A 26,971-nucleotide genomic window follows, 5' to 3' on the forward strand; every position below is an offset into this window, starting at 1 on the left:
CGTGGTCGTGGTGGAGTCAAGACCTGAACCCCGGTCTGAGACCTCACAGGCTTGTTCGTGCCACTACACCACTAGGCCTAACAACTTAGAGGTGTGGCTTTTCCCCCCCGCCTGCCCTCTCTTTCCTACCTACTATTTTTTTCTAGAGCAGTAAGAATCTGCGGCAATGCGGGAGACCCGAGTTCGATCCCTGGGTGGGGAAGAGCCCCTGGAGAAGGAAATGACAACCCACTCCAGTATTCTTGCCTGGGAAACCCCGTGGACAGAGGAGGCTGGCGGGCTACAGTCCACGGGGTCACAAAAGTGTTGGACGTGACTTAGCGACTAAGCGCACCAACAAGAGTGTTAGAAAATGGTCCCAGAGCAGTCGCTGGAGACCGGGTCCTAGGGAAGCACCATTACATCACCTGGAAACGCGTTAGGAATGGAGATTCTCTGCCTCTCTGCAGAGCTACTGGATCAAAGACGCAGGCGTGGGGGCCCAGAGATCCGTGTTTTAACAAACCCTCCAGGGGATGCTGACGCTTGAGAACCACTGTGCCAGGCCATTCCTATCAGCTATCTGATACATACAGCCAGCTATCCTGGGTCAGCTCTATCCATGCCCCTTGGTGGATGACCCGAGACAAATCACTCCCTTTCTGAGACTCAATTTCCTAGACTAGGAAGTAGAGGTAATATTGGAGCTCACCTCAAAGGGTCGTGGGGGTTAAATGCAGGAATACCTGTGGGGAGAGAAGCTTAGGACTGCCTGGCACTTAGTAAGGGCTCAAAACACTCAAAACACATTTTAATTCCAATGACATCTCCTTTCATTTTCACACCTCTGCGTATATTATTTATCATCTCCATGGCTCTGAAAAGGACATTAAGGCTCAGAGAGGCAACAAGAGCCGCCCAGGTTCCTGGTAAGAGATCCAGGTGGGATTTGAACCCACCAGCTCAGGTCCCAGGTTTACTAGCGATTAACTACACTACACATCTCTTTTCTTCAGAAAATCCAGACCCAACTCAACAAAACCTAGAGCACATTTCCAGTGTGCACAGCCAAGGCCACTGCAGGAACTATGCAGTTGCCATGGCGGGACCCAGATTCTGCCTTCACCCCAACTGAGTCAGCCGTCCCACCACATAAGCAAGACTCATGTGGAGCTGTTAGAGAGAAGTCAAGATGGGCGTCCAGGCACAGCATGGCCCCAGAGTCCACAGCCAAAACCCCTGTCATTACAGGTCTACGACTTTGCCCTGCATCACCGGACCACACACAAAAGAGGAAATGAGCTTCAGCATGACTAGCTCCAAACGAACATAGGGGATGCATAGGGGTCACTCTTTAAAAAAAAGAAAAATAGTATTCCCAAGCACCACCTATTCCATAATCAGTTCCCAAATTCTCCTGAGGATCCGCCCATCATTTCCAATATCCATTTGAGGGAAAAAAATTGACACTTGCCACTCGCAAATTTTCAACGCTTCTCCTGTTTCCTGGGGCTTCCCAGAGATGAATGATAAGGGGTCCGTGATTCCATTTCCAAGCAACTTTGTTTCCAGGGATATCTTTTGCAGGAGGACAGCAGGAGGAAGAGGGGAGTAAAAGAAATAATCAGAAGCTGCTGTGGGCTTACTGGGAAGACTGTGTCTAAGCGAGGTGGGTTCAGAGTGAGCCGTAGACTGAGTGATGCCGAAGAGGACAGACCCCATGTCCAGCAGGTACAGGAACCCGAGAGGCGTGGTCCTGCCTGCTGCCCTTGGTCCCTGGTTCTCTGATTTCTTTATCTCAGATAGCTCAAACTGGCTCTCCCGTGGGATTCCGTTGGTCCCTTGCCTTTTCTCTGTCCAGCCACAGAGCACCTTTGCGGTGAACAAAAACTTCCCTCGAATTCACCATTATCCTGGGAAGGGGCGGGACCCACAGTAGCCTCCATCATCTCCTTTAATGCTCCAGGTACTGCCACCACCCGCTCTGGGGCCCACGTCTAGTCTGATGTCTGTGGGGAGCTGGCATCCTTCTTGTCTCCGACCCTCACCGTATCCTGCAAGTAGACCCAGGACGTGGCAGGGTCCACCTCCAAAATGGTAGAATGTCATTCTCACCACAACTCGCCAAGAACCCCAGCCTCCAGGGGACATTTCCAGTGTTACCCTGGGCCCCCGGGGGGCCCACAGGCGGATAAGAGCAGCGGATGGCTCCCCAGAAGGAAGTGTCAGTGTCTTCTGCCTCCCTCGAAAGTGGCTTGAGCAGCTTAGAACGAAGTGCTGGTCGCCATGGCAACAGGAATAGGTGCCATCATCCCAGAGATGCATTTCAGCATATAGCTGCCTCCTGTAAGCTGGCCCAGGTGGTTGCCTCAGCTGTTTTCATGAGTCTCTGTGAGCTAGGTAGTTTGGGGCTCATCATGCCTTCACCCCCACCCCCCCAGCCCACAGTCCAAGATATCCCAGGAATTCTGACAGGGGTAACGTGTCCAGGAAAAACTCTGATTTCTCTTTCCCTGGAGAAACTCAGCTGGCCCAGGTGGCCAGGGTTCCAATTCCAACTCTATCATCAACCTGCCTGGTGCCTCTGAGTACTCACCCTACTGTACCTCCTTTTAAATTAAAAAAAAAGTATTTTATTGAAGCATAGTTTATTTGCAATGTTGGGTTAATTTCTGCTGTCTGGCAAAGTGACTCAGTTATAGATCTAAACATTCTTTTTCGTATTTTTTCTGCTATGGTTTATCATATCAAATCTAGTCTCACATGCTGTACAGTAGGACTTGGTTGTTTATCCATCCTATATATACTAGTTTGCATCTACTAATCCCAGGCTCCAATCCTTCCCTCCCATCCCTTGTCAAACATAAGTCTGTTCTCTGTGACTATGAGTCTGTTTTTGGTTCATAACTATGTTCATTTATGTCGTATTTTAGATTCCATATACAAGTGATATCATATATGTTTGTCTTTCTCTATTTGACTTATTTCACTTAATATGGTCATCTCTAGGTCTATGCATGTTGCTGCAAATAGCATTATTTCTTTTTTGTGGCTGAGTAATATTGCATTTAAATATGTACCGCATCTTTATCCGTGCATCTGTTGATGGACCCTTAAGTTGCTTCCGGTCTTGGCTCTTGTGAATAGTGCTGCTATGAACACAGGGGTGCGTGTATCTTTTTGAATTATAGTTTTGTCTGGGTGTGTGCCCAGGAATGGGATTGCTGGATCATATGGCAACCCTATTTTTAGTTTTTTTCAGAAACCTACATACTGTTTTCCATAGTGGCTGCACCTAAAAAAAAAAATTGGGTGAATTTCACATAGCTAAAACCGATCACTTTAAAGCAAGCAGTTCAGTGGCATTTATCCTTTATTTTTGACTGTGCTGGGTCTTCACTGCTGCCTGCAGGGTCTCACTGGCTGTGGCTCGCAGGGGCTACTGTTTGTCGTGGTGGCCCCTCTTGCTGGGGAGCACTGGCTTTACGGCACCAACTCTGGCTGTGGTGCCTGGGCTTAATTGCTCACAGCATGTGGGATCTTCCCGGGCCAGGGATCGAACCCGTGTCTTCTGCACTGGCAGACGGAATCTTTACCACTGAGCCTCCAGGGAAGTCCAGTTTGGTGGCATTCAGCACATTCCCAGTGTTGTGCAACGACCGCCTCGATCTAGTTCCAAACCATGTTCATCCCCTCCAAGTAACACCCCCCACGCATTAAGCAGTTCCTCCCCACCCTCCCCACTGCCCCAGGCCCTGGCAACCCTGAATCCATGTCCTGTCTCTTATGGATGTGCCTTTTCTGGTTATTTCAAATAAATGGAAGCATAAGATATGTGTCCTTTAGTTTCCGGCTTATTTCACCCAGCATAACATTTTTGAGGTTTATCCACGTCGTCACACATACCAGCACTGGGTTCCTTGATATGGCCGAATCATATTCCATTGCATGGCTACACCATAATCTGTGTGCCCATCCGTCCGTTGATGGACATGTGGGTTATTTCCACCTGTCGGCGATTGTGGCTGCTTCTGCTGTGAACACGTGCAGACAGTCTGAGTCCCTCTTTCCAAGCCTTTTGGGTACGCGCTTCTCTGCCCCTTGTTTTCTTCTATACCCTCCCCCAACCCTGCACCTGACCCCCCGACCCTGCACCTGACCCCCGACCCTGCACCTGACCCCCCGACCCTGCACCTGACCCCCTGACCCTGCACCTGACCCCCCATCAACCCTGTACCTGACCCCCGACCCTGCACCTGACCCCCGACCCTGCACCTGACGCCCCCAACGCTGCACCTGACCCCCCCGACCCTGCACCTGACCCCCTGACCCTGCACCTGACCCCCCATCAACCCTGTACCTGACCCCTGACCCTGCACCTGACCCCCCCCCCCAGACCCTGCACCTGATCAGGGCGTCCTGGAGAGGGTGTGAGGTGGACTTCACCACCTTGTTACCTAAACCAGTCACATAAACCCTCCTCCCCCAGTGCCGCCTCTCTGCCTGGCCACACCTGCCGTATGCTCTAAAGAAGGGCTCCGGGAAGAGCCAGATTTCATCTGCCCTCCAGCCAAGCTATTAACAGAGCCCGTGTGCCTCCATCCGGGCCTCGGGGGAGCTTCTCTCTGACAGCTGTTCCCTGAGCCAGCAGCTCAGCTCCCAGGCTCACTCAGATAGAAATTGCATTTTGACTCATCAAAGCAGCTATCCTCGCTGGGGTGAGGGTGGAGCTCCCCAAATTCAGGGGAAAGTGCTCGTACCGCAGAGGAGAGCCGTGTGTGGCATGGCCCTCAAAAAGCATATGCCCTTCAACATTCCCAGCAACCTCCCTCTCCGCCCCCCTACCCGCCATCATCACCTTCAGAAGCAATGAACTTACCCCACCCCGCTAACTTGACACTGTTCAAGGGCTTTACCCACATCCCCCACCCCCAGCATCCTCTGAGGAAATGTCAATATCATCTTCATCTGATAAAGACAGCGAGGCTCAGAGAGGGGGCGTGATTTACCCTGGGTCAGCCAGCTAGAAAGTGCTGAAGCGGAGATTCAGGCTCAGCACTGTTTCCAAAAGCTGCGCTCAGAATCACTGAAAAAACCATCTGCATTCACGCTCACCCAGTCCTTCCCCTAGAAAGGATGCTCCAGCCCACGGTCCGCTGGACGCCACCACTTTACTAGGGGTGCTCTGGGGTCCATCCACCGCCCTGCCCTGGGCATGCACAGCGGTGGTTAATCTCTCCCTCAGTCCAGGAGGGACATCATTGGCTCAGCGTCATTGCCACAGATGAGTAGAGTTCCATGTTTTCCAGCCTTGCTTCTGTTTTGCCCTCAGGAGCTGCCTTCAAGCGCAAAGGCCAGCAGTCCCGCTAGGTAAAGCGTGGACAGGAATATGAGCCTGGACTGTCCAAGATACAGACCGAGACAAGGATTCACAGCTCGTGGTTGACTTGGAAGCTGATCCCAGGAAGTGAAGCAGATGAGTTGGAGAGTGGACTAACGGAGGAAGACAAGAAGACCGAAGAGCCAGACTGGGTGGGTCAGTGAGGGCATCGCTCTGCGAGGGCTGCCGTAACAGAATGCCACAGACAGGGAGGAATTCAGCCACGGGAACTTATCTTCTCACAGTTCTGGAGGCTGGAAGGCCACGGTCAAGGCGCCAGCACAGCTGGTGTCTCCCGAGGCCTCCCCCCGAGGCTTGCAGAAGGCCACCTTCTCCCTGTGTCCCCACCTGGCCATTCGTCTGTATGTACACCCCTGGTCTTATCTGAACCCCGGTCCTCTGGGATCAGGGCCCCACTCTGGCCTCACTTAATCTCCATGACCTCCATAAGGGCCCTATCTCCAGATACAGTCGCACTGGGGTCATACTCAATTCCACCTGTGAATTTAGGGAGACACACTCCAGTCCGTAACAAGAAGCAAGTGGCTGTGGCAGCTGCCCCGCTGAGGTGCTCTGACAGGTGGGGCCCGCCTGAGCTGTCCCACGTGAGGTCCAGGGAATCAGGGCACCTGCCCCCAACTCTCACCTGTCGTGGTTGAAGGACACTCCCCGCGCATCAGCCCCTCGCCACCTCCAGGCTGCCCCGGGCTCACACCCAACACGTGCACTTGGCCAGAGACAGCAGTCAGCGGGGAGTCATGGGGCCCACAGCACAAAGCCACTGGGGTGCCTGGGCATAGTGAGGGTCCCGGGGACATGCCAAGGGGTGTCCTGCCTACTCCCATCACCCGCCACTGCCCAATCCTACCCAGCAGAGCCCACCCTGCCCTCCACGAATCCAAGGTCTCCCCAGTTTGAGAAGCTTCCACCCTCTGGGTGCCAACCCAGCGTATGCTGGTGAGTAACACAGAACCCCCCCCCCCACCTCCTTGAAGCTCCCACCTAGTCAGGGAATGAGCAGAAGTCACTGGGAGCAATGCCATCATGACGAAAGTTCAGAGGACTTGGGAGAGTTTATATATTAAAGACCCAACTCGTCTTTGAGGTCAATAAAAGGCCTGCTGAGTGCCAGACTCTGTACCGGGGACCGAGAACTGAAAGTCACAGGAAGCATAACTATTCCTTTTTAGAATCTTTTCAGTTTCAAGTGGCAGGAAAATAAGTCCGGCGCTGTAACTGTTTCAGGCACAGCTGTATCCAGGTGTCCAAGCAACATTACCAGGCGTCCATCTTTCTCCAGCAGTGAGGAGGCGCTCACCAGGCACTGCCAGGCTCTCTGCCACCTGGCTCTTTACTTCTTTTCTCTACCTTCCTCTCAGCTCGATCGGTAGCCAAGACATGGATGTGGGAGTCAGGCGGACGTGAGTTGGAATCTGTACTTTACTCACGATGTGACATCACTCTGGGCCTCAGTTTCCTCTTCTGTAAAATGGGCAAAACACAACCTGTCTTGCGGGGCTTTCGGAACAATTAAGTGATTTGACTGCCGAAAACACATGGCATGGTCAGTAAATATCCCCCTGCCCATCTCTCTCTCTCTCTACTGAAGAACCATTAGAGACTAGCTAAGACCCGGAGTTCTTAGTCCCGAGAAATTATTATAAACGGTCTCAGAAACTCCACAGACATCAACCCTGTCTGCAGGGCATGTAAGTAGCAAGTCCTGTCCACAGCTCATTTGCTCTTTTACATGTGCGTGTCCAAGCTGTTGGTTTAACTCAGTATAGGTTGGTGAGGACCCCACACCACACTCGTGGTCGCCTTCTTTGTCATCAGTACCCACAGGACCTGAAGGTGTACCCTTGCCTTTATGGACCCCCCCCAGTCAGTTATCCTTTAAGGAAGACCATCGGACCAGCAAGGTTCGGGGTTCACTAGTATCCCACAACGTCTTTGCGGTGCCCAGAGCAAGGCTCGGAGACCAAGCGGCCTTGCCCGAGGTCACACGAGCCTCCCCCATCCCCACCTCGCTCCTTGTTCTGCGAGGGCCAGCCCCTGCCCCCCTCCCCTTTGTCCAGGTGCGTGTGTGTGCGTGTGTGTGCACGTGCATGTGTGTGTGTGCGCATGTGTGTGCATGTGCACATGTGTGTGCATTGTGTGTGCGTGCGTGTGTGCGCACGTGTGTGTGCCTGCCTCTGTGCGTCCTGTGTCCCTGCGGCTCCTTTGTCTGCGCCTTTGTGTCCAGACAACAGAGGAGGCAGGCAGCGTGTGTGCCATTCTTAGCCAGCCCATCTCGCGATCTGTCTGCAAACAGATGCCCCGCACCTGCTCCCCGGCCTCCCCAGCCACCCCAGCAGGTGCTGCAGCCGGCCAGCCTCTCCCCGTCCTGCCTGCCCCTCCGGGCCCATCTCTTTTCCTGTAAGGGCAGATGCTGGCAGAGCCAGGGAGGGGCCGGAAGGAACTGGAAAGGGGGAGACGTTCCCTGCAGAGCCTCCCTCCCAGATCCCTCACGCCCGCAGCCCCATCAGTGCGTGCTCTGGACGTTTCACCAAACCCTCCTCACCCCACCCACTGCCGCCAGGGTCTCTGCCTCCATCACCCCCGCCTGGGACTTTTGGCTTCCCTCCAGTCTGCTCCTCTCACTCCAGCCAGAAGATTCTCGAAATGCAAAGCTGACCTCATCACTCCCCCAGCCCACAGCCCTTCAGGGTCGCAGGATAAAGAGTAAACACCTTGCCTTCCCAGCGAGGCCTTGCCTTGGCTGACTCCTGCTGACAGTCCCACGTCCACCCCTCACCACACTCCTGCTCCACGTGCCACCCGCCCCCCCGGCCCCGCCCTAGTGCCCTTGTCTAGGACAAGGACACTTGGAGTAGGGGTGAAAGCTTCTCCAGCCTCCCGGTCAAAGTCGAGGCCATTAGTCACACGCATTCCTTGATTGACGATGTCCCGCTCCTTCAGGACTGCCTTTAGTTTAAGATTACATAGCTATTTGTTTGTCTGTGTGTACACACACACACACACACACACCAGCTCGTGAGATCCTTTATGGGGGGAACTTGCTGTTTTTCCACCATTACATCACCAGAGCTTGGCCTGGGGTCTGACTCACAGGTGGCCCTCCACGTATACTGGTCAAAGGAACACCTAACCTCCCAGTGTAAATGCTGCAGTTCTGGAACGTGTCTCAGAAACCATTTTATAGATGGACGAACAGAGACCCACAGAAGGAAAGTGACTCACCCAAGGCTCTGTTGCGATGCGGCCATGCTGATGGTATAAGCCGTGTCTGCCTTCCAAAGGTCACCCTCTCCTTCAGAAGCCAATCAAACAGCCCAAGCACCCACGCTGAACTGGCTGCAGAGATGCTGTCCCCTTTTGCCGGAACTTGTCTGCCTTTGTGAGTTAGTGGTTGTGTCCTCATCCCTTGCTCCAGACACCTGCTGCCGTCGCCCTGAGCCCCTCTCCCTGGGTCCACCCTCTCCTACAGCCTGTCATCTCCTCCCCTGACTCAGACGCAGTGTGAACCCCATCCTCACCGATCCCCAGAGCAGAAGCAAATGCAAAGCTCTTGAAGGAGAAGACTAAGGAAATTGGGGGCAAATAATAGCATTTACTGTGTTCCAGCTCCTGGGCTAAATGCTTGAAGTGCAATGGCCGTAACAGCCCATGGCACCAGTACTGATATCATCCCCATTTTATAGACAAGGAAATTGAAGCTGAGGGACATAACTAGGAGGTGTCTGAGCCAAGATTCAGCCCCAGCAGTCTGTGTCCAGATCCGGCCCCGTAACACCTTCCCGGGCTCTCAGACTGACCCCCCCCCACTGGTCTGGGACCAGCAGCCCATGCAGTCCTCCCTGCCTCCCTCAGCCCCGTCCACCCACCTCTCCACCCCCGCGCGGCCACGCCGCAGCCATTCTGCAGGAACAGCGCATTCTTTATTTATGAGATGCATCTGGACTCTCCGCAGATCAGCTGGGAATGCCATGGCATCTGCAAGCAGGAGGCAGAAAGTTCTGGAGGCCAGAAGTCCTCCAGGAGGTAGACAGGGGCGGGGCTCAGGGCACCAGGCTCCAGCAGGGGCGCCCAGTGGGTCTGCAGAGCACAGAGTGGGGGTGGAGGCCCCGTGATCTGAGCTCTGGGTCCTCTCTGCATCCCGGCCTGCCCCAGGCAAGCAGCAGAGAGCCCAGCCCGGGGGTGCAGGTGCAGAGATGGGAAACAGGGCAGGCACAGGCATCTCCGCAAATGCCCACGGAACCCTACAGGGCAGGGGTTCTTGTGCCCACTTTATAGGGGAGGGAACCAAGGCCTGTAGAAGGTAGGAAGCTCTTTCTGAATTTTTAACCCTGCTTTGTCAGCCCTGTCACCCACAAAGAAGGAAATTAAAGTGGTTTATTGGGCTTCCCTGGTGGCTCAGATGGTAAAGAATCTGCCTACAATGTGAGAGACCTGGGTTCGATCCCTGGGTCAGGAAGATCCCCTGCAGAAGGGAATGCCTACCCACTCCAGTATTCTTGCCTGGAGTATTCCATGGACAGAGGAGCCTGGTGGGCTACAGTCCATGGGGTCGCAAAGTTGCAAAGACACGACTGAGTGACTAACACACACACACACGCAAGGTGGCTTTTAAGCAAGCCCTCAGGGGCCTCCCTGGCGGTCCAGTGTTTAAGAATCTGCCTTTCAATGCAGGGGACACAGTTTCAATTCCTGATCTGGGAAGATCCAAATGCCAGGCAGTAGCTAAGCCTGTGCAACACAACTGCTGAGCCCACACACCGCGATTACTGAAACCTGCGCCCCTTATTGCCCGTGTTCCACAGCAAGAGACACCATTGCAATGAGAAGCCTGTGCCCTGCAATGAAGGGTAGCCACTGCTCGCTGCAAGTAGAGAAAGCCCTTGTGACACAATGAAGGCCCACCACAGCCAAAAAATAAATAAATAAATAGATTTTTTTTGTTGTTTAAAAATCTTTAAAAAAAAGATTAAGGATGCCCTCAAGCCCAGGCAGAAAACTAAATATACAATAGAGAAAATGAGGCTCACAGAAAGGAATATGGAGTCAGGGATTAAGCTCCTCCTCCAAACGCTTGCCACCTGGTACTGCCTAGTTGCTAGTGGTGGATTGTACTTTGGTCCCGAGCATCCTGGCAGTCAAGGAAAAGAGGGAATGCAGTTCCTTTCAAAGGTATCCAAGGACTACAAGGAGAAAGGAAGCTAGAGACAACAGCTGTGGCAGAGAAACAGAGGAGGACCATCAGGCCCCTAATCAAGTCTCAGATTCCAAAATTCCTAGAAATTGTCCCACCAATCCCTATTCCACCGCCCCTTTCCCTCCCCTACCCGCCCCAGGGTAGAACCATCCCCTGACAGCCTCTAGGAGGTGTGTTTTCACATGTGACCACCAGGTGGCGGTGCGGCGCAGGTCTCGGGTGGAAGTTTGCTAGATTCCCACGGCGGCCCGGTGGGCTGGAGGGGCCGGGAAGAGCCTGAGCTACCTCGGTGAACTAGTGTGGAACCTTCGGTTGAACCTCAATGAAGAAATCGGTCTCAGGCTAGGTCAGACTGCCCTGCTTCCTCGTAGAGGAAGGAGGAAGAGCCCTGGCCAGAGTGTCGCGAGTCCCTGGTTTGAGTCTCAGCCCTGCTTCCCATTCTCTGCGCAAAAGAGAACGTTCACCTGCACGGATCCACCTGTCTTCTTATCTGAGCAAGGGGTTGATAACGCCTTGCTGGGGGAAGAGGAGACTGAGCCAGCGTTGGAGAGATCGTGGTCACTAAGGTCAAGAACAGCCAGGAGGGTTGAAAGAACAAGAGCTCCTAAGATACAGGTGAGAAAAAGGGGGGCCCAAAAGAAAAGCCACAGGGGCCCCTGATTAGGGGCAAGGGAGGAAGTGGTCAGCTCTTCTGTTTCTTCTCATGGGTTTAGGGGTTTAGGGGAGTTCAAAGCGCCAGGACCTGTTCAAGTGTCGATGACAAACCCATCTTAAAACATCTTAAAAGAAAAAAAGAAAAAACACACAGGGAGAAGGTGTTTTTCAGTTCATGTGATAAAAAGCACAGGGTGTATTTGCATAACAGGATGGTGGGACTCATTTCTGGCCGCTAGGGCTTCCCCTGCCTTGGTTTTGCTTTCATATTGCCTTCGAAGGCAAGTCCCAATCTTACACCTGTCACTTCACAAGCCTAGCGTGTAGAAAGCGTCTCCTTCCAAATGGTTCCAACCAAAGTTCCAGAGCAGCCTCTCATTGGCTCCCGCTGGATCACACGCCCATCCCTTGGACCAATCACAGTGACTGTTACCTGGACCGCCGGTGTTCTCACCACTGGAATCAGGCGAGTCCTCCGCGGACTCGGCCCAGAGAGGAAGACAGGCAGGAAAAGAGCCTCCTCGACCAGCGATATTTCCCCTCCACCAGTCTTGTAGTTAGGCGATGGGCAAACAGCCCTAGGAAGTAGGGATCGGGGGCCACCACCCACCGTGGGGGCTTGTGCCAGACTCGGCTCCCCGCCCCAGTGAGGCACGTGGGGTGGAGTGGGGGCTTCTGGGCTCAAGTCTCTCAGTTAGTGAGCTGGGGGGGGCCATGGCCTGGGGCGGGGGGGGACGGGCGGCGGTTGAGTGCCTGGCCCTGTGACCAGCTGGAAGCAGACTTCAGTAGATGCCATTTCTTAACAAAGGCCTGCGGTGATGAGCTCCGTTACTGTAGCCATCACTGCTCTGGTTGATGAATAGGTGTTCCACGCAGCCGCTTCTGGCAGGATTCAGGAAAAAAGCTCCCTCCTCTCCCTTCTTTCTTCGCTCTCCCTCCTTCCCTCCCTCTAGTAAACACACCCAAGACTTGTCAGATCTTCCACTTCTCACCTCCTTTCATTCTGGGTGGTTTCTTTACTTTTTGTCTGACCTTTCCCACCGTCATCTGTGTCAGGGCCTCTGTGCTCCCAGGGTGGGGGGTGGGGAAGAAAGTGACTCATTAAGTGTGAGGAGCCTGTAGACCAGAGGAAGCACCAGACAGGCAGGCAGGAGGCTTCGGAGCAGCCTCGTGGATGGTGCTTGCTGCGGGGCCTTAGACAAGTCCCTTCCCCTCTCTGGGCCAAAAGGATGTTGGCGAGACCCGCAGTCCCAGACTCGGTGGTGGGTCACGTGCACCACGCGTGGGGTTCAGCATGACGGGTGTTCTGTGCTAACACTCACTTCTGAACAAACAGCATCTATAATTCAAGTGCCCCTTCCTTTATAACCTAGGAGAATTGGTCTTCTGGCAAGATAGGAAAAATAATTTCACGCTCCCTTTCCTCCCCTCCCATGATCACCCCTGACAAATTGTCTCTTTATTGCCTGTCACTCCAGCCATCATCTCACATCTGGGGTTCCATTTTTTATAGTTGCCAGCCTCACTCTGGCTCTGACTGGGACTGGCTTTTAGTAGGGCTGCCATCAAATTCCAGTGAGGCTCCCCCAATTCTTTCACTTAGCAAATATGGCCTGCTTTGACCCCTGGGGACACACAGCTTACCTAGGATATATGAGAAGGTCCCCACCCCGGTTATTCATACTAAAGTGTGAGGGGCTACTTTCTTAACTATTTCAAAGAAGGACATGAACCTAGCAATTTATTTAATGTTTACAAATTCCATTGTGCCTAGTATCTCTTTAATGCTCCATGAAGCTTTATACAACCCACAGTGAGCTCAATGCTCTTGAGGGCTGGGTAACCTCAGGCAAGTTGCTTGACCTCTCTGAGCCTCTGAGCCTCAAGTTCTTGATGAGTTTTATGGGGATAATGATAATGTCAAGGAGTTACTGTGAGGTTTAAATTATATCCCAGATGAAAGAAATATATCATCAATATTATCATCCTTGTCATTGTTATGAGGAAGGTTGTTAACGGGGTTGGGGTGAAGATAGAGGACTATCAGCCAAAAGAAAGAGAAAGTTAAAGTAATACTAATAACAATACTGAAAATGATAGCAACTTCCACCACGTTCTCCTGAGAGCTTATCAAGTACCCTGTGTGTGTTCTGGGCACAGGCATATATAACATGTCCTTTAACATTTCACAGGCAAAGGGGTCAGCCTTGCATTTCCCCAGCTAACAGACGAGAAGACTGAGATGACAAGCTGGTAAGCCCAGGATTCGTGTCCACAGCTGTGATGGCCTCTGTCCCCAGGCGTGGTACCAATTCAGAACTATCAGGGTCAGACAGTCACCCCCTGTGGAAGGTACAGCTTTAGGGGCACGACTTCCCTACATCCAGAGCTTTCTAGGGGCTCAGTGTGGAGACATTTCTAGTTGGAAGATGGCGACCAGACCCAACCCCCATCCAAGGCCTTAGCAAAACCTCAGAATCCGCAGAGACTGACTTCAGGCCCCCTCTCTAAGTTGTCCTCATCCCTATGTCTTCCTAATGCCCATTCCCTAGGACTGGCCGTGAGACCACGTCCTGGACAGTACCCCTGCTCCCATCGCAACACTTAGCATCTCCTCAGTGCACTTCCTAAAGTCCTGCTGAATGCTGGGACCTAAACACTACAAGCTAATTCATACTAGGCTGTGAATGACTATCACACTTAACTGCCCCATTTCCCACTATATTCCTCAAGTCATTCATGACGCAAGATGCTCCACCAAAAAAAATAAATAAAAGATAACAATAGTTGTGTGTTAGGTACTTTTGAAAAACTCTGAATACTCTATTCTCCCAGAGAGTCATTTGCTATTGTTGTTCAGTCACTCAGCCATGCGGGACTCTGCAACCCCATGGACTGAGAGAGTCAGAATTCACATTAAACTCTGGCCAGCTGTGAGTATTTCTGCCCTGTAGACACCAACAGTACCCAAAGCTACAGGACATAATATTTTTTTTCAAGGAACAAAGTAACAAAACCTGTAAAACAGTCATTGATAAATCCTAACTGAGGGCCCGGGTTCAATCCCTGGTCTTAGAACTAAGATCCCACAAGCCACGTAGTACAGCCAAAAAAATTAAATAAGTAAATTTAATGTAATAATAAAAAGAGACGTGACTCTGTTATACGTTGGAAACGGGACTTCCCCAACAGTTCAGCAGGTAAAGAATCCTCCTGCAATGTAGGAGATGCATGTTCAATCCCTAGGTTGGGAAGATGCCCTGGAGAAGTAGCAGCCCGCTCCAGTATTCTTGCCTGGAGAATTCCATGGACAGAGGAGCCTGGTGGGCTGCAGTTCAGGTGGTCACGAAGAATCAGACACAACTGAGCACTGTTCAGTAGAATGGGGGCAATAGTACCCCCAGAGAAGTGAAAATGGGTACTTGAGGAGCAAACGAAACCAAAAAAACCCCAAACATTATTATTTTTATGTATGAAGCACAGATATACATATATGATGGACATGGATCTTAATATATTATCATTATATTAATATTATATTAATATAATATCACTAATAATATAATATCATTAATATAACATAATATAATATCATTATATTAATACCTGTGGTATTAAAATTCCATTGACAAAAAGGGAAGCAGTTTGGAAAACAATGTCTGAAAAGACTCTGGAGGGGTGGCAATAATGGAAAAAAGCTTGAGAAACACTAGACTTGATAAGAGAAGTTCCTTCCCAGTCTGAAAGTCTATGAACACGTGATTCTAAGTGAAAGGGTCAGCGGGAGTGCAGGGAGCCCAGCTTCCACCCCTGGTCGGGGAACTACATCCCATGTGCCTCAACTAAGACCCGGTGCTGCCAAATAAATTTTAAAAAACCGAACCCCCAGGTGGGAACAAACCTGGTCTCCTGGACTGAAACGTTTCCTCTCAAAATTCACAAGTTGAATTCCAACCCCCAAGACCCCAGAATATAAGGATATTTGGAGAAAAGGTGTGTCAAGAGATCATTAAGTCAGGCTGTTAGGGTGGGGCTCTCATCCAAGAAGACTGGGGTCCTCATAAGAAGAGGAAGAAGCACCAGGGGTTCACACACAGAGGAATGTCCACGTGAGGACACAGGGAGAAGGCGGCTGTCTGCAAGCCCAGGAGAGAGCCTTCCCCAGAACCCAGCCGGAGGCACTTTGATCATCAACTTCCGGCCTCCAGAACCGTGAGAAAGTAGATTTCTGTTGTTTAGACCACCCTAGTCTGTGCTACCTGGTTTTGGCAAACGTAGCGAATGAATACACCTGGGATGTTTAAGGAAAGCATCACTACAGCGACATGAGGTCAGAGAGACCCCGGGGGAGGCAGACCATGACCAGCCTCGTCGGACTGGGAAATACTGATTTATTTTGTTCTTGGGGTGGGGTGGGAAGTGTGGAAGGGTTTTAGCAGGGGAGCAAAGGTCAAACTTACTTTTCTTTTTTTTTTTTTTGCCACACTTGTAGGCTGTGGGGTCATAATTTCTCAACCAGGGATTGAACCCACGCTGCCTGCACTGAGAGCGCGGAGTCTTAAGCACTGGACTGCCAGGGAGTTCCCCACGTTACGTGTTTAACGGGACCACCCTGGCTGCGGGGTGGAGAAGAGATTGTTGTTTGCAGTCGCTAAGTCATGTCTGACTCTTTGCGAACCCCATGGACTGCGGCCTGCCAGGCTCCTCTGTCCGTGGGATTTCCCAGGCAAAAATACTGGAGTGGGTAGCCATTCCCATCTCCAGGGGTCTTTCCAACCCAGGGATCGAACCTGCATCTCCTGCATTGCAGGCAGATTCTTGACCACTGAGCTACCAGGGAAGCCTGAAGAACAGGTTGTTCAGAGGCATAGTGGGATCCGGGAGACCGAGGGGGATGGAGGGAGAAGGGCTTGGACCAACGTCGGAGCAACAGAGACGGTGACTCGGGTTTGGGGTTCTAGTACATTCTGAAGGTGCAGACACCTGGATTTGCCAGGCATTGGACTGTGGGGTGTGAAAGATTTTGGATTATTCCGAAGGTCTGGGCCCACACAGCTGGAACACATGGTTCCAGCTTGGATTGTGGATGGATTCTGTTTGAGATGTACATCAGGCATCCACGTGGAGGTGTCGAGGAGGGAGCTGGTATCCAGGGATGGAGTCCGGAAGAGAGGTCAGAGCAGCGGTAAACTCCGGGGAAGAACTGCCTGCCAGCCCTCTCCCATCAGGGACTGAGGTCCTTGCTTATGTGCCCCGCACGCCCGAACCTCCCCATCACAGCACCCGTCACAGGAGATCGTGGTCCACTGGGCACTTTCTGCCTTCCCCACCCAACTGCGTGAGAGAAATGGTTTTGTGTCTCTTGTTTACCATTTGCCAGGGCCTGGGGGCCCAGGAGGTCCCAGGCACGTGGCTGTTTGAATGAACCGGATACCACAAAGAGGGGTTAAAAAAATGACTAAAAGTGCCGGTGTTCCCAAACACTGTCCTCCCCTTCCGGAGCCAGATAATGTTATCTTTTCCAGCAGGCGGTTCAGAACCCTGCCCCTTCCTGACTCTATCAGACTTACTTATGACAGAGGAAGACAGTCCGGAAAATAGCCAGATGGCTTATGATTGTTAAGACAATCCATATACAAAGAGCCAGGAGAAACAGTAAGGGCGGGGCGGGCTGGGGCGAGGAACGTGTGTGTACAGATCTGGCCGCTCGGGGTTCAAAAGGAATGGGGAGTTCCTTTCCTTGTTTTAAAACCTTTAAGGAGGAAGGTGTTAAATGTGACTCCAGGGTAGTATGCGTGAGAAAGAACTGGGGAGAGAAACAAGGAAGGTGTGAAGCTTTAGGGGAGAGGACTGGCTCCCCCCATGCATGGCTTTAAAAAAAGCACACACTTAGGACAGTTTATTGGGAAGACAGCAATCAGACATACGTGCACCTGAGTTTGGTGGGAGAACGGATCCCTGTATATGTATGACCGAGTCCCTTAGGACTGCCCACCTGGAACTACCACAACATTGTTAATCGACTACATCCCAATATAAAATAAAACATTTAAAAATAAATAAATGTACGTGCACCTTCCCTGGTAACTCAGCTGGTAACAAATCCTCCTGCAATGCCGGAGACCTAGGTTCGATCCCTGGGTTGGGAAGATCCGCTGGAGAAAGGATAGGCTACGCAGTCCAGAATTCTGGCCTGGAGAATTCCATGGACTGTATAGTCCATGGGGTCGCAAAGAATCGGACACAACTAAGTGACTTTCACTTTCAGTAAAACAGCAGCAAGGTTCTTGAAGGGAAAAAAATCAGGAAACAAAAATGAACAAAACTAAAGATAGAAGCAGATAAAGCCCAAATCATTGTAGGAGATATTAACAGCCCTTTCTGAGTGATTGATTAAAAAAAAAAAAAAACTAATTTTTAAAGAATTGGCAAGGATATAGAAAAATCCTACCAAAGTTGTGAACCAACTTGATCTAGTCCACATTTATAGAACACTATACCTAACAACGGCAAGATTTTAAAGTTTTCAAGTCTATCAGAAATAGACCATATCTGGGCCATGAAATAAGTTTCATTAGAATATTGAAATCTTGAGTATGTTCTCTGATCACAATTAACAAATCAATAACAATAAAATATGTAGGAAATCCCTAATATTCAGATAGCATATCCCTAAGTAACCCATGGATCAAAGAAGAACTCATAAGGGAGACAGGAAAATATCAAACTGAGTGATAATGGAAACACATCAAATCACAAATTTCTGAGAAGCAGCTAATGCAGTGATTGCAGGGAGAGTCTTAACTCTGACTATATGGGCGTGCATGCGCGGGTGCATGCTAAGTCGCTTCAGCAGCGTCTGACTCTTTTCAAACCCATGGACTGTAGCCCGCCAGGCTCCTCTGTCCATGGGATTCTCCAGGCAAGAATACAGGAGTGGGTTGCCGTGCCCTCCTCCAGAGAGCCTCCCCACCCAGAGATCCAACCTGCGGCTCCTGCATCGCAGGCAGATTCTTTACCGCTGAGCCACTGGGGAAGGTTCGACTATGTGGTGTGTGTGAGTTAGTCACTCAGCCGTGTTTGACTCTTTGCGACCCTGGGCTGTAGCCCGCCAGGCTCCTCCGTCCCTGAGATTCTCCAGGCAAGAATACTGGAGTGGGTGGGTAGCCATTCCCTTCTCCGGGGATCTTCCCAACCCAGGGATGGAACCCAGGTCTTCTGCGTTGCAGGCAGATTCTTTATCATCTGAGCCACCAGGAAAACCCATATGGGGGGAGGGGCCATAATTAATGACTCAAGGGTCTGCCTTTAAAAGCTAGACAACAGACGAATAAAGTAAACCCAAAATAATAGAAGATGAAAAACAGGAAGGATAAGAGCAAAACTCAGTGAAATGAAACACAGACGAACGACCGAGAAAATCAACAAAGCTACACTTCGATCCTCTGAAAGGATTCACAAAGTGGAAAACCACAGGGTAACACTAGACCTTTTATTTTAGTATTACTTTTAGTTTTTCGTGCTGACTGTGCGTGGACTGGCCCACGGGATTAACTGGGTGCATACGGGTGACGGGGCGGGCAGAGGAGAGAGCAGGCAGCAGCGTCCGCGGTTCCTCTGTTCCAGACAAGCACGCGTCCCCTGCTCAGCGCCGACCCCTCTGCTCACTGCTGGATCCTTCGGATGCTCTGCACCTGGAAGGTCTGGGCGTGAGAGCCCCACTCCCGGAAGTGCTTGTAGTCGCCTGAGTGGTGGTCACACTCCAGCACGTACTGAAAACCTCGATAGCCAGGAAACTGGGAGCAGACCCAGCTGGAAAAGGGAAGGGGCACACCATTACCTTTCGAGAGGCACCAGCTTGGCAACCACGGCAGAGACCCAGGGGGCCCCGAGGCTGCGAGCCCACTCCAGCCCCCCAGGCGTTCCTGCCCAGAACACGCCCTGCTCTGCCCGCCACTGGAATCTTTTTGATCGTGCGCTTCCGTCTGCCAGCAACACCGTTCTGGCCCTTCTTTGCCTGGTCGAGTTAATATTTACCGTCCAGGTCTCAGCCCGATCTTCACTGCAAAGGGGGCGGTCTGACATCTCCTCCAAATCAGGCCATGGTCCCTCATCGGACCTTTCTAGGTACCTCAGGAGGTGTCCCCCCGCCCGCTCAACCTCGTCTCCACTCCTGCCTCGATCCACTTACGCCCCCGAGTGGACGTGGAAGGAGCCCACTTCATTGCCATCCCAGCCCATGGCCTGCAGGGAGGGGTAGTCATCACTCAGGTCTCCTTTCCTGCCCAGGAAGTTCTCCTGCTCGAAGATGGTCAGCCTCGAGTCACGGTGGTTCTGCAGACACAGGGACAGAGTCGGAGCATCAGGGTGTCAGCCGGAAGCCCCAGCCGGCCCCAGCACCCCAGCTCTCGTCTCCAAAAACCAGCCTTCCTCACCAGCCCTCTGGAAGGACAATAAGGCAACAGGCACTGGAAACCTTACAAGAGACAAAACCTTCCAGAAATTCACACAAAATAAACAAGGACAACAAGCCTTGGTGATAAAAGAAAAAAAGAAAAGAATCAAAAAAATCAGTATGACAGCCCGCAGCAGGGGATCAGGGAGTAAGCCGGAGTGTTACACTAGGGTTAAGAGAAGGGTGTGGAGATCTGGGTTCAAATCCTGGTTCTCCACATGTCAGCTGACTGAGCTTAAAAACATGCCCCACACATATACGGTGGAATATTACTCAGCCATTAAAAAGAATGAAGTAATGCCATTTGCAGCGACACGAATGGACCTGGAGAGTGTCATACTGAGTGAAGTAAGTCAGACAGAAGGAGGGAACGCCATGTAACACTCCTTATATGTGGAATCAAAGGAGAAACGATGCCAATGAACTTAACTTACAAAACAGGAAGAGACTCACAGACTTAGAGAACGAACTTAATGCTTGCCGGAGCGGGAAGACGGGGGGATGGGATCGTTAGGGAGTTTGGGGTGGACATGTACACACTGCCATATTCAAAATGGATAACCAACAAGGTCCTCCTGTAGAGCACACGGAACTCTGCTCAATGTCCTGCGGCAGCCTGGATGGGAGGGCAGTTTAGGGGAGGATGGATCCATGTATATGTGTGGCTGAGTCCCTTCCCTGTCCACCTGAAACTATGGCAACATTGTTAAATTGGCTATACCCCAATACAAAATAAAAAGTTTAAACAGACAAAAACCCTGCCCTCACAGCATTTCTGAGCCTGTTTCCTCATCTATAAAATGAAATTAACCACATCTACTTCTGCAGAACTCGTAAACCAGGTAAAGGCAGGGATCGCGTCTGGGGGAGTCCACGCGGGTCCCCACATGGGCACAGTGGCTGGGCTGTCTGTGAACAGTGAACAACCATAACACGGTTACTAGGTAGGTCACCATGGAAAATGTCACAGGTGAGATTTAATCACCCGGAGGGTGACTGGCATATATTTGCAGAGCGGGTAAGGCTGGTTTCCAAGCTTTAGGTTCATTCTGATTCAATTTGTATAACCAAATGATGTGCATATGTAGATATATAGCTATAGATGGTATAGATACACAGATCTAGACATCGATATGGACATCAATCACTGCAGATAGAATCTGTGGGTAGCACAGAAACCAAGGAAATCTCAAGTACTGATAACAGTAGGCTTCTGTCTCAGAAGTGTGGGTATAAGTGACTTTTATTTTCTTATTCAGCCATATTGGGTTTTTCCCTGAACTTTAGGAGATAAATACATGTGCTGCAGTTATTTAAAATTCATTAAAATTGTTTTTGAAGGAGAAAAATACACCTTTTTGAGCCTCAGTTTTTTCATCTGTAAAACGGGGGTAATAGTACTCACCTCTACCCATACTCTGTAAACAGTAGCTAAAATATAAAATCAGGAACACTGACAATGAATTAGGAATAAGAAATAGGACCCTTCACATCGCCCTGCTATCTCTGGTACCCAGCCTCTCCCAGTGGTCCCTGAGTCATGAAAAGAGAGACACAAGGACTTCTCTGGTGGTCCAGAGGTTAAGACTCCATGCTCCCAACACAGAGGGTATAGGTTCAGTCCCCGATCAGGGCACTAAGATCCCAAAGTCCGCACAGCACGGCCGGAAAAAAGGAAAAGGACAGAAAACAGGAAGGAGTTTATATCACAACCAGAGTTCCGACGGGCAGAATGTCTGTGGTAGGCTCTGTCCACATGTACATTCTTCTCCCCAGAACTTAAGTACTATGGCCCCATTTCAAGATGAAGACACTGAGGCTCAGAGAGGGGAGGGACTGCCACAGCTTGAAGCAGTGACACGAGAATCTGAACTCTGGACATCCAATTCCCAAGCCCCACTGGAGGGGCTCAGCGCACCACCCCCGCCCTCAAGGACCAGGCGGTGTTGGGACTCACGGCGCAGGCCACGGGCCGGAAGGAGGTGAGCCGCTCGGCGGGGTAGGACGTGTTGCCGCTCCAGGCGTCCCAGGATGGGTACTCGCCCCGCTCCAGCACATACTGCTGCCCTTGGAAGCCGGCGTGCTCAAAACCCACCCACCTGCCGGCAGAGGGGAGAGGGTGCGAGAGGTTAGGAGGCTTCCGACCCTGAGTTCTAGGCCAGTGGTTGTCATGCAGGGGTGACTTTGCCCCCCCCACCCCACCCCACCCAAGGAGGCAGTGAAAATGTCTGCAGGCATTTTTAGTTGTCTTGCTGGGAGTCAGGAGGAGAGAGATTTGCAACTGGCATTTGTGAGTAGAGGCTGGGGACGCTGCTAAACGTCCTCCCATGCCCTAGGCAGCCCCCAGCACGGAATTACCTGACCCCAAACATCCACAGTGCCGACGTGGAGAAGCCCACTGCCCCACTGCGCATCCTGCCCCTTGCAGGTACCTGCCACCCTCGGACCTGTCCCCCTGGGCCATGTAGATGAGACTCGAGCATACGCTGACTTCAGCCTTGGCCATCTCATTAATCTCCGTCTCTCTTTTTAATTTTTTCAAATTTATTTTATGTTTGGCTGCGCTGGGTCTCCGCTTCTGCTGCGGGCTTTTCTCTAGTTGCAGAGGGCAGGAGCGGCCTCTAGTTGCGGTGTGCAGGCTCCTTATTGCGGTGGCTTCTCTTGTTTTGGAGCACAGGCTCTAGGGCATGGGCTTCAGTAGTTGTGGCCCGTGAGCTTAGCTACCTCAAAGCATGTGGAATCTTCCCCAATCAGGGATCGAACTCCTATCTCCTGCCTTGGCAGGCAGATTCTTTACCACTGGACCACCAGGTAAGTCCTCTCTCTCCCTCTTTTTAAATAAAACATATCTCATGCTCAGATCTCAGTCAGGCAGCAACAGTTAACTAAAAATTACTAGCATTATTTTTCACTGTATTTTTAGTTACCTTCCACTTTTGGTGAGTGATATTGACTGTTGATTTGTGCCTAGCAGGGACATTTCAGACCCAACACTGGATTTTGAAGGTCTGCCCCACAAGGCTGCCTCATCCAATGGGCAGACCCTGTGTGAATGGCGCCCCTCCCCAGCGCAGCTACATTTGGGCAGTGCACAACCTGTGCAACCTTACGCTGCCGTCCTTTATGCTCCCCAGCATGTCAGACCCACGGAGGCACACCAGTACAGTTAGAGCCTGGGAAGATAGGACCTAGAACGCCTAAAAGTCCCAGCACCCCTCTCTAGATGCCTTCCTGTCTCCCCAATCCCAGTTCCGATCCCCCTGGACTCACGCGCCACTCAGCACTTTCAAAGATCGAACAGTCTCAAAGCCAAGCTCCAGCACGCTGGGGCACTCAGCCGTGAACTCATGCCGCCGGCCCTGGAAGCCCTCCTCATCCCACACCACGATCTATGCCGGAGAGAAAAGGTGGGGACCCACATCAGAGTCCTGGGCAGCTGGGGGGAATGCGGGGCGGTGAGGGGTTAGGGATGCACCCCAGGACTCAGTGTGGGGCAGGCCAGGTAACGCTGGGACGGCAAACTCAGATGCCTCCAGGGTCCAGGGAGGGGACGGTGAGAGCTGAGACCCCGGGAGCACAGGCCCTGCTCAGCGCCACCTATTGCTGCCACATGGTAATGCAACCAACAGTCCAATTTCCCCCAAGACAACCCTTCTTACCGAACCTCTCTGTGAACTAACTCTCCCGGTCTTCAAACGCTGATGACAAATTCAGAGGTTTTAGGTGTTTTTTTTTTTGTTTGTTTGTTTTTTAACACAGAGGAAACCAAAGGAATCATGCCCAGAGACTGTGCAACATCACCAGTTTGCCTTTTCTGCCAGTAACAGTGGTGTTGCTCAGTCGAGTCCGACTCTTTGTGATTCCATGGACTGTAGCCCGCTAGGCTCCTCCGTCCATGGGATTCTCCAGGCAAGAATACTGGAGTGGGTTGCCATTCCCTTCTCCAGGGGATCTTCCCAACCCAGGGATCGGACCCGGGTCTCCTGCGTTCCAGGCAGACTCTTTACCATTTGAACTACAGGGAAGACCTGTCGCTTTCTGCCAGAGAGACGGTTAAATTCGAGGACCAGAAGTCCCAAGTTCAAATCAAGAACCTCTGTGTGTGACCTTGGGCAAGAACCTCTCCCTCTCGGAGCCTCGACTACATCCTCCGTGAAATGGGCCCTCATTACCGGCCCCGCTCCAGGGGTGCGGTGGGGATTGAGAGAAGGTGGGGCAGGGGTCCGCAGGCCCTGGGCTTGACCTGTGCCCTCCCCCTCCCCAGACCCAGCACCTCTCCCTACCTTCCAGTGTCCCGCCGACTTGGTGCACTGCAGAGACATGCCGCTCGTTTCCTAGGCGACAGAAGAAGATGAGGAAGCTTCCACCCCGACTCTGCTCCCCTCCTTGAAGCTGAAGTCTGGTTTGGGCAGATGGGTACCCAGGTGGGGCCCAGAAGTGCCCAAGATGAAGGGCAAAGTGTGGCTTTGGGCAGTCTCCTCCTCCACTTTCCAATACCTTCTTTTCTTCCATCCTTTCTCTGTCTCAAAATGTACCCATTCCCCTACACCCCGCTCTGTGCTGTTTTACCTACTCAGTAGGGGGAATTTCCGCGGCTGCGGGTGGGTGAATGCTGTGCCCCTGGCAAGTGCCAAGGTGATCAGCTTGAGAGCCTCCCAAAGATAGCACCTGACCCAGAACGGAGGCTCTAAGAGCGGAAGTTGAGGCAGCAGGATTACAGGAATCATTTGGGTTTTAAACGGCGGTCGCAGGTACTGGTCTCGAGGTCTGGAGCCTGGTTCGATGAGGATGGCATTCGGGATGACTCAGTGGTATCCCCCCAGGACTGGGGACCAGGGGCTCCCCTGCCTCCCAGGAGACTCACCCAGAGCTCGAATCCCACCCCTCTCCAACCCGGGGGACTTACCGAGACGGACCCAGAGAACATGCCAGACCCGGGAACGGCCAAGGTCAGGCTCTTATAGGCAGGGAGGAGAGAGGGCCCCTCGGGGGACAGAGCCCTGACTCAGCAAGTGAGTGACAGGAACAAAAGCCAGCCCTGCTTGTGGCTCCAATGGAGAGGTGTCAGCAGCATTGGCCTCGGCTGGGAGGGAGAGGCCAGGGTGCCCCCCTCGGGGATCCCCGGGAAGGAGGCAAGAGGAAGAAGGTCCACCCTGGTCCAGCGGTGGACCAAGAGTCCAAAAACCTCAGCCTTCCTAGCCGTGTGACCCGGGGCGGGTCCTCCCCCCATTTCTTCCTGTAAAATGGAGCGAGGATGAACTATAAAATGGCATGAGAGTATGTCACATGTCTGGCACAGGCATTCAACAAACACCCATCCCTTTCCCCTCTCCCAGGTCCCGTCTTCTTCCTCAGCTGGGGGCAATCAGGGTGGGCTTCATGGCAGAGGTGGCATTGAAACTCGGTTCTGAAGGGTGTGGAGGATTTATAGCGGAGTGAGATGCTTTTGCTAGGCAAGAGCGCAGAGGTGGGAATCTGGGGCTGGTGGCCCGATGGGGCTGAAGGAGTGCAGAGGGACGCAGGCAGGACGGGTGGCTGGGTCAGGGCCTCCAGGGCCCACAAAGCCCAGAGAGGGGCCCAGCTGGCTCCGTGGACAGAGGAAGGCGCTGGTGGCCTGAACATGCTTAACGAACTGTGCCGCACCGCCCAACATCCGGGGCTCGGAGAAGTCACTTCGTGCACACGTCTCCCCCCACTCCCACCCTCTGAAATTGGCCCAAGAGGGTCCTCTCACGGCAGAGGGAAGAGCATGGGTGGAAACCAGATCCCTCCGGGTGAGCTGGAGAACGTGCACGTCAGCTCACGGAGCTGTGAGCTGAGAAGGCAACGCTAGTGCCCTCCTGGGTGGGTGATAGGCAGCCCTATCAAAGGTACAACTTTGACATCAGGTTGCCAGCAAGGTTAAAGGCCAAGGATGCAGCCTCCGTAGCCAGACGGCCCGGGTTTATGTCCCACTCTTGGTGGCTGGGTAACCTTGAGCCTGTTACTTCGTCTCTCCGAGCCTCAGTTTCCTCATATGTAAAATGGGTATACAGGTAAACTGGGTTCAGCCTAAGAGATGAGGTATTGTGAGGGGAAACGAATTATACACGAACAGCATCGCTCTTCTGGAACTGCTCCTGGAACCTGACATTCATCACATGTCTCCATGGTCACAGGCATTACTGCGGCTAATTTAAAAAAATTACTATTGAGACATCTGCACTTCCATGATTATTGCAGCATTATGCACAATAGCCAGGATGTAAAAACAACCTAATTATCCATCAATAGTGGATAACTGAAATAACCTAATTATCCATCCACTCTTTATCCAATGAGTGGATAAAGAAGATGTGATATGTAGACATACAATGGAATATTATTCAGCCTTGAGAAAGAAGAAAACCCTGCCGTTCCTGACAACATGGATAGACCCCCGAAGGCATTATGCTAAGTGAAATAAGTCGGAGAAAAGACAAACACCGTACGATCTCACTTACATATGGAACCATAAAAAGACAAAATCAGGGAAGTGGAAAGTAGGATGGAGGGTGCCGGGAGCTGGGAGGTGGAGGGGACAGGGAGACATGCTCACAGGGCATCAACTTCCAGTTTTAGGGTTAACGAGTCTGGGGAAATAAAGTACAGCACGGTGATTACAGCTAATGATGTAATGTGTACTCAAATGCTGCTTAGGGAACAGATCTTACCTGTTCTCCCCACAAGAACACAAATAGTAACTGTGTGAAGGCAGGGAGGTGGCAATCACTTTGCAATTTGTAAATGTATCAAGTCAACATATGACACACCTTTACCCTCTGTTGGTTGCCAGTTATATTTCAGTAAAGCTGGGGGAAATGATTCCTCTTAAAGGTTTATTAAATACTTAATGATCACGCTTAATTACTTGAAAATACTTACTTCCATGAAAGCAAGAGGGCTTGGGTTCAGGAGTTCAAAACATGTGACTTCCCATTCCGTTTTACAGATGAGGAAATGGGCTGAGAGAGGGCAGAGGGATTTGCTTCGGTCTCCTCATCTGCGAAGAGGACCGATCCCAGCGCCCCCACCAAAATGATGAGGGTTACGGGAAGCACATCCGTCAGGCTCAGAGTGGAGCCACCCAGGATGGGGGCGGGAGAGGGGGGCATGGGGGGGTGGGGGCATGGGAGGGGCCCCCCACCTCCGCCCGGGGCCCCCCCACCTCCGCCCGCACTGTTTGACTGACCGCCCATTGCTATGGGGGACACGGAACTGCCCCAGACATCTTGGCCTCGAAGCCCAGACCTGTGGGTGGCCCCCACCG

General features: G+C 51.9%; 1 protein-coding gene and 1 long non-coding RNA gene across 2 annotated transcripts; one reads left to right on the forward strand and one right to left on the reverse strand.

Moving 5' to 3' along the window:
* The first annotated feature begins 10,850 nt into the window (after window positions 1-10,850).
* On the forward strand, window positions 10,851-23,035 carry LOC122693728. Its single transcript, XR_006340998.1, has 3 exons — window positions 10,851-11,189; window positions 21,460-21,665; window positions 22,933-23,035. It is a non-coding gene; the product is annotated as an uncharacterized LOC122693728 (long non-coding RNA).
* Window positions 18,707-26,760, reverse strand: CRYBA4 (crystallin beta A4). Its single transcript, XM_043901475.1, has 7 exons — window positions 26,587-26,760; window positions 24,590-25,853; window positions 23,967-24,017; window positions 22,954-23,072; window positions 21,641-21,782; window positions 19,420-19,562; window positions 18,707-19,040 (listed from the first exon to the last, which is right to left on the reverse strand). The coding sequence occupies exons 2-7, from the start codon at window positions 24,608-24,610 to the stop codon at window positions 18,893-18,895; spliced, it is 624 nt and encodes a 207-aa protein (XP_043757410.1). The 5' UTR covers window positions 24,611-25,853; window positions 26,587-26,760; the 3' UTR covers window positions 18,707-18,892.
* Window positions 26,761-26,971: the final 211 nt, after the last annotated feature.

The sequence above is a fragment of the Cervus elaphus genome, chromosome 5 (genome assembly GCF_910594005.1).
Source record: "Cervus elaphus chromosome 5, mCerEla1.1, whole genome shotgun sequence".
Taxonomy (NCBI): domain Eukaryota; kingdom Metazoa; phylum Chordata; class Mammalia; order Artiodactyla; family Cervidae; genus Cervus; species Cervus elaphus.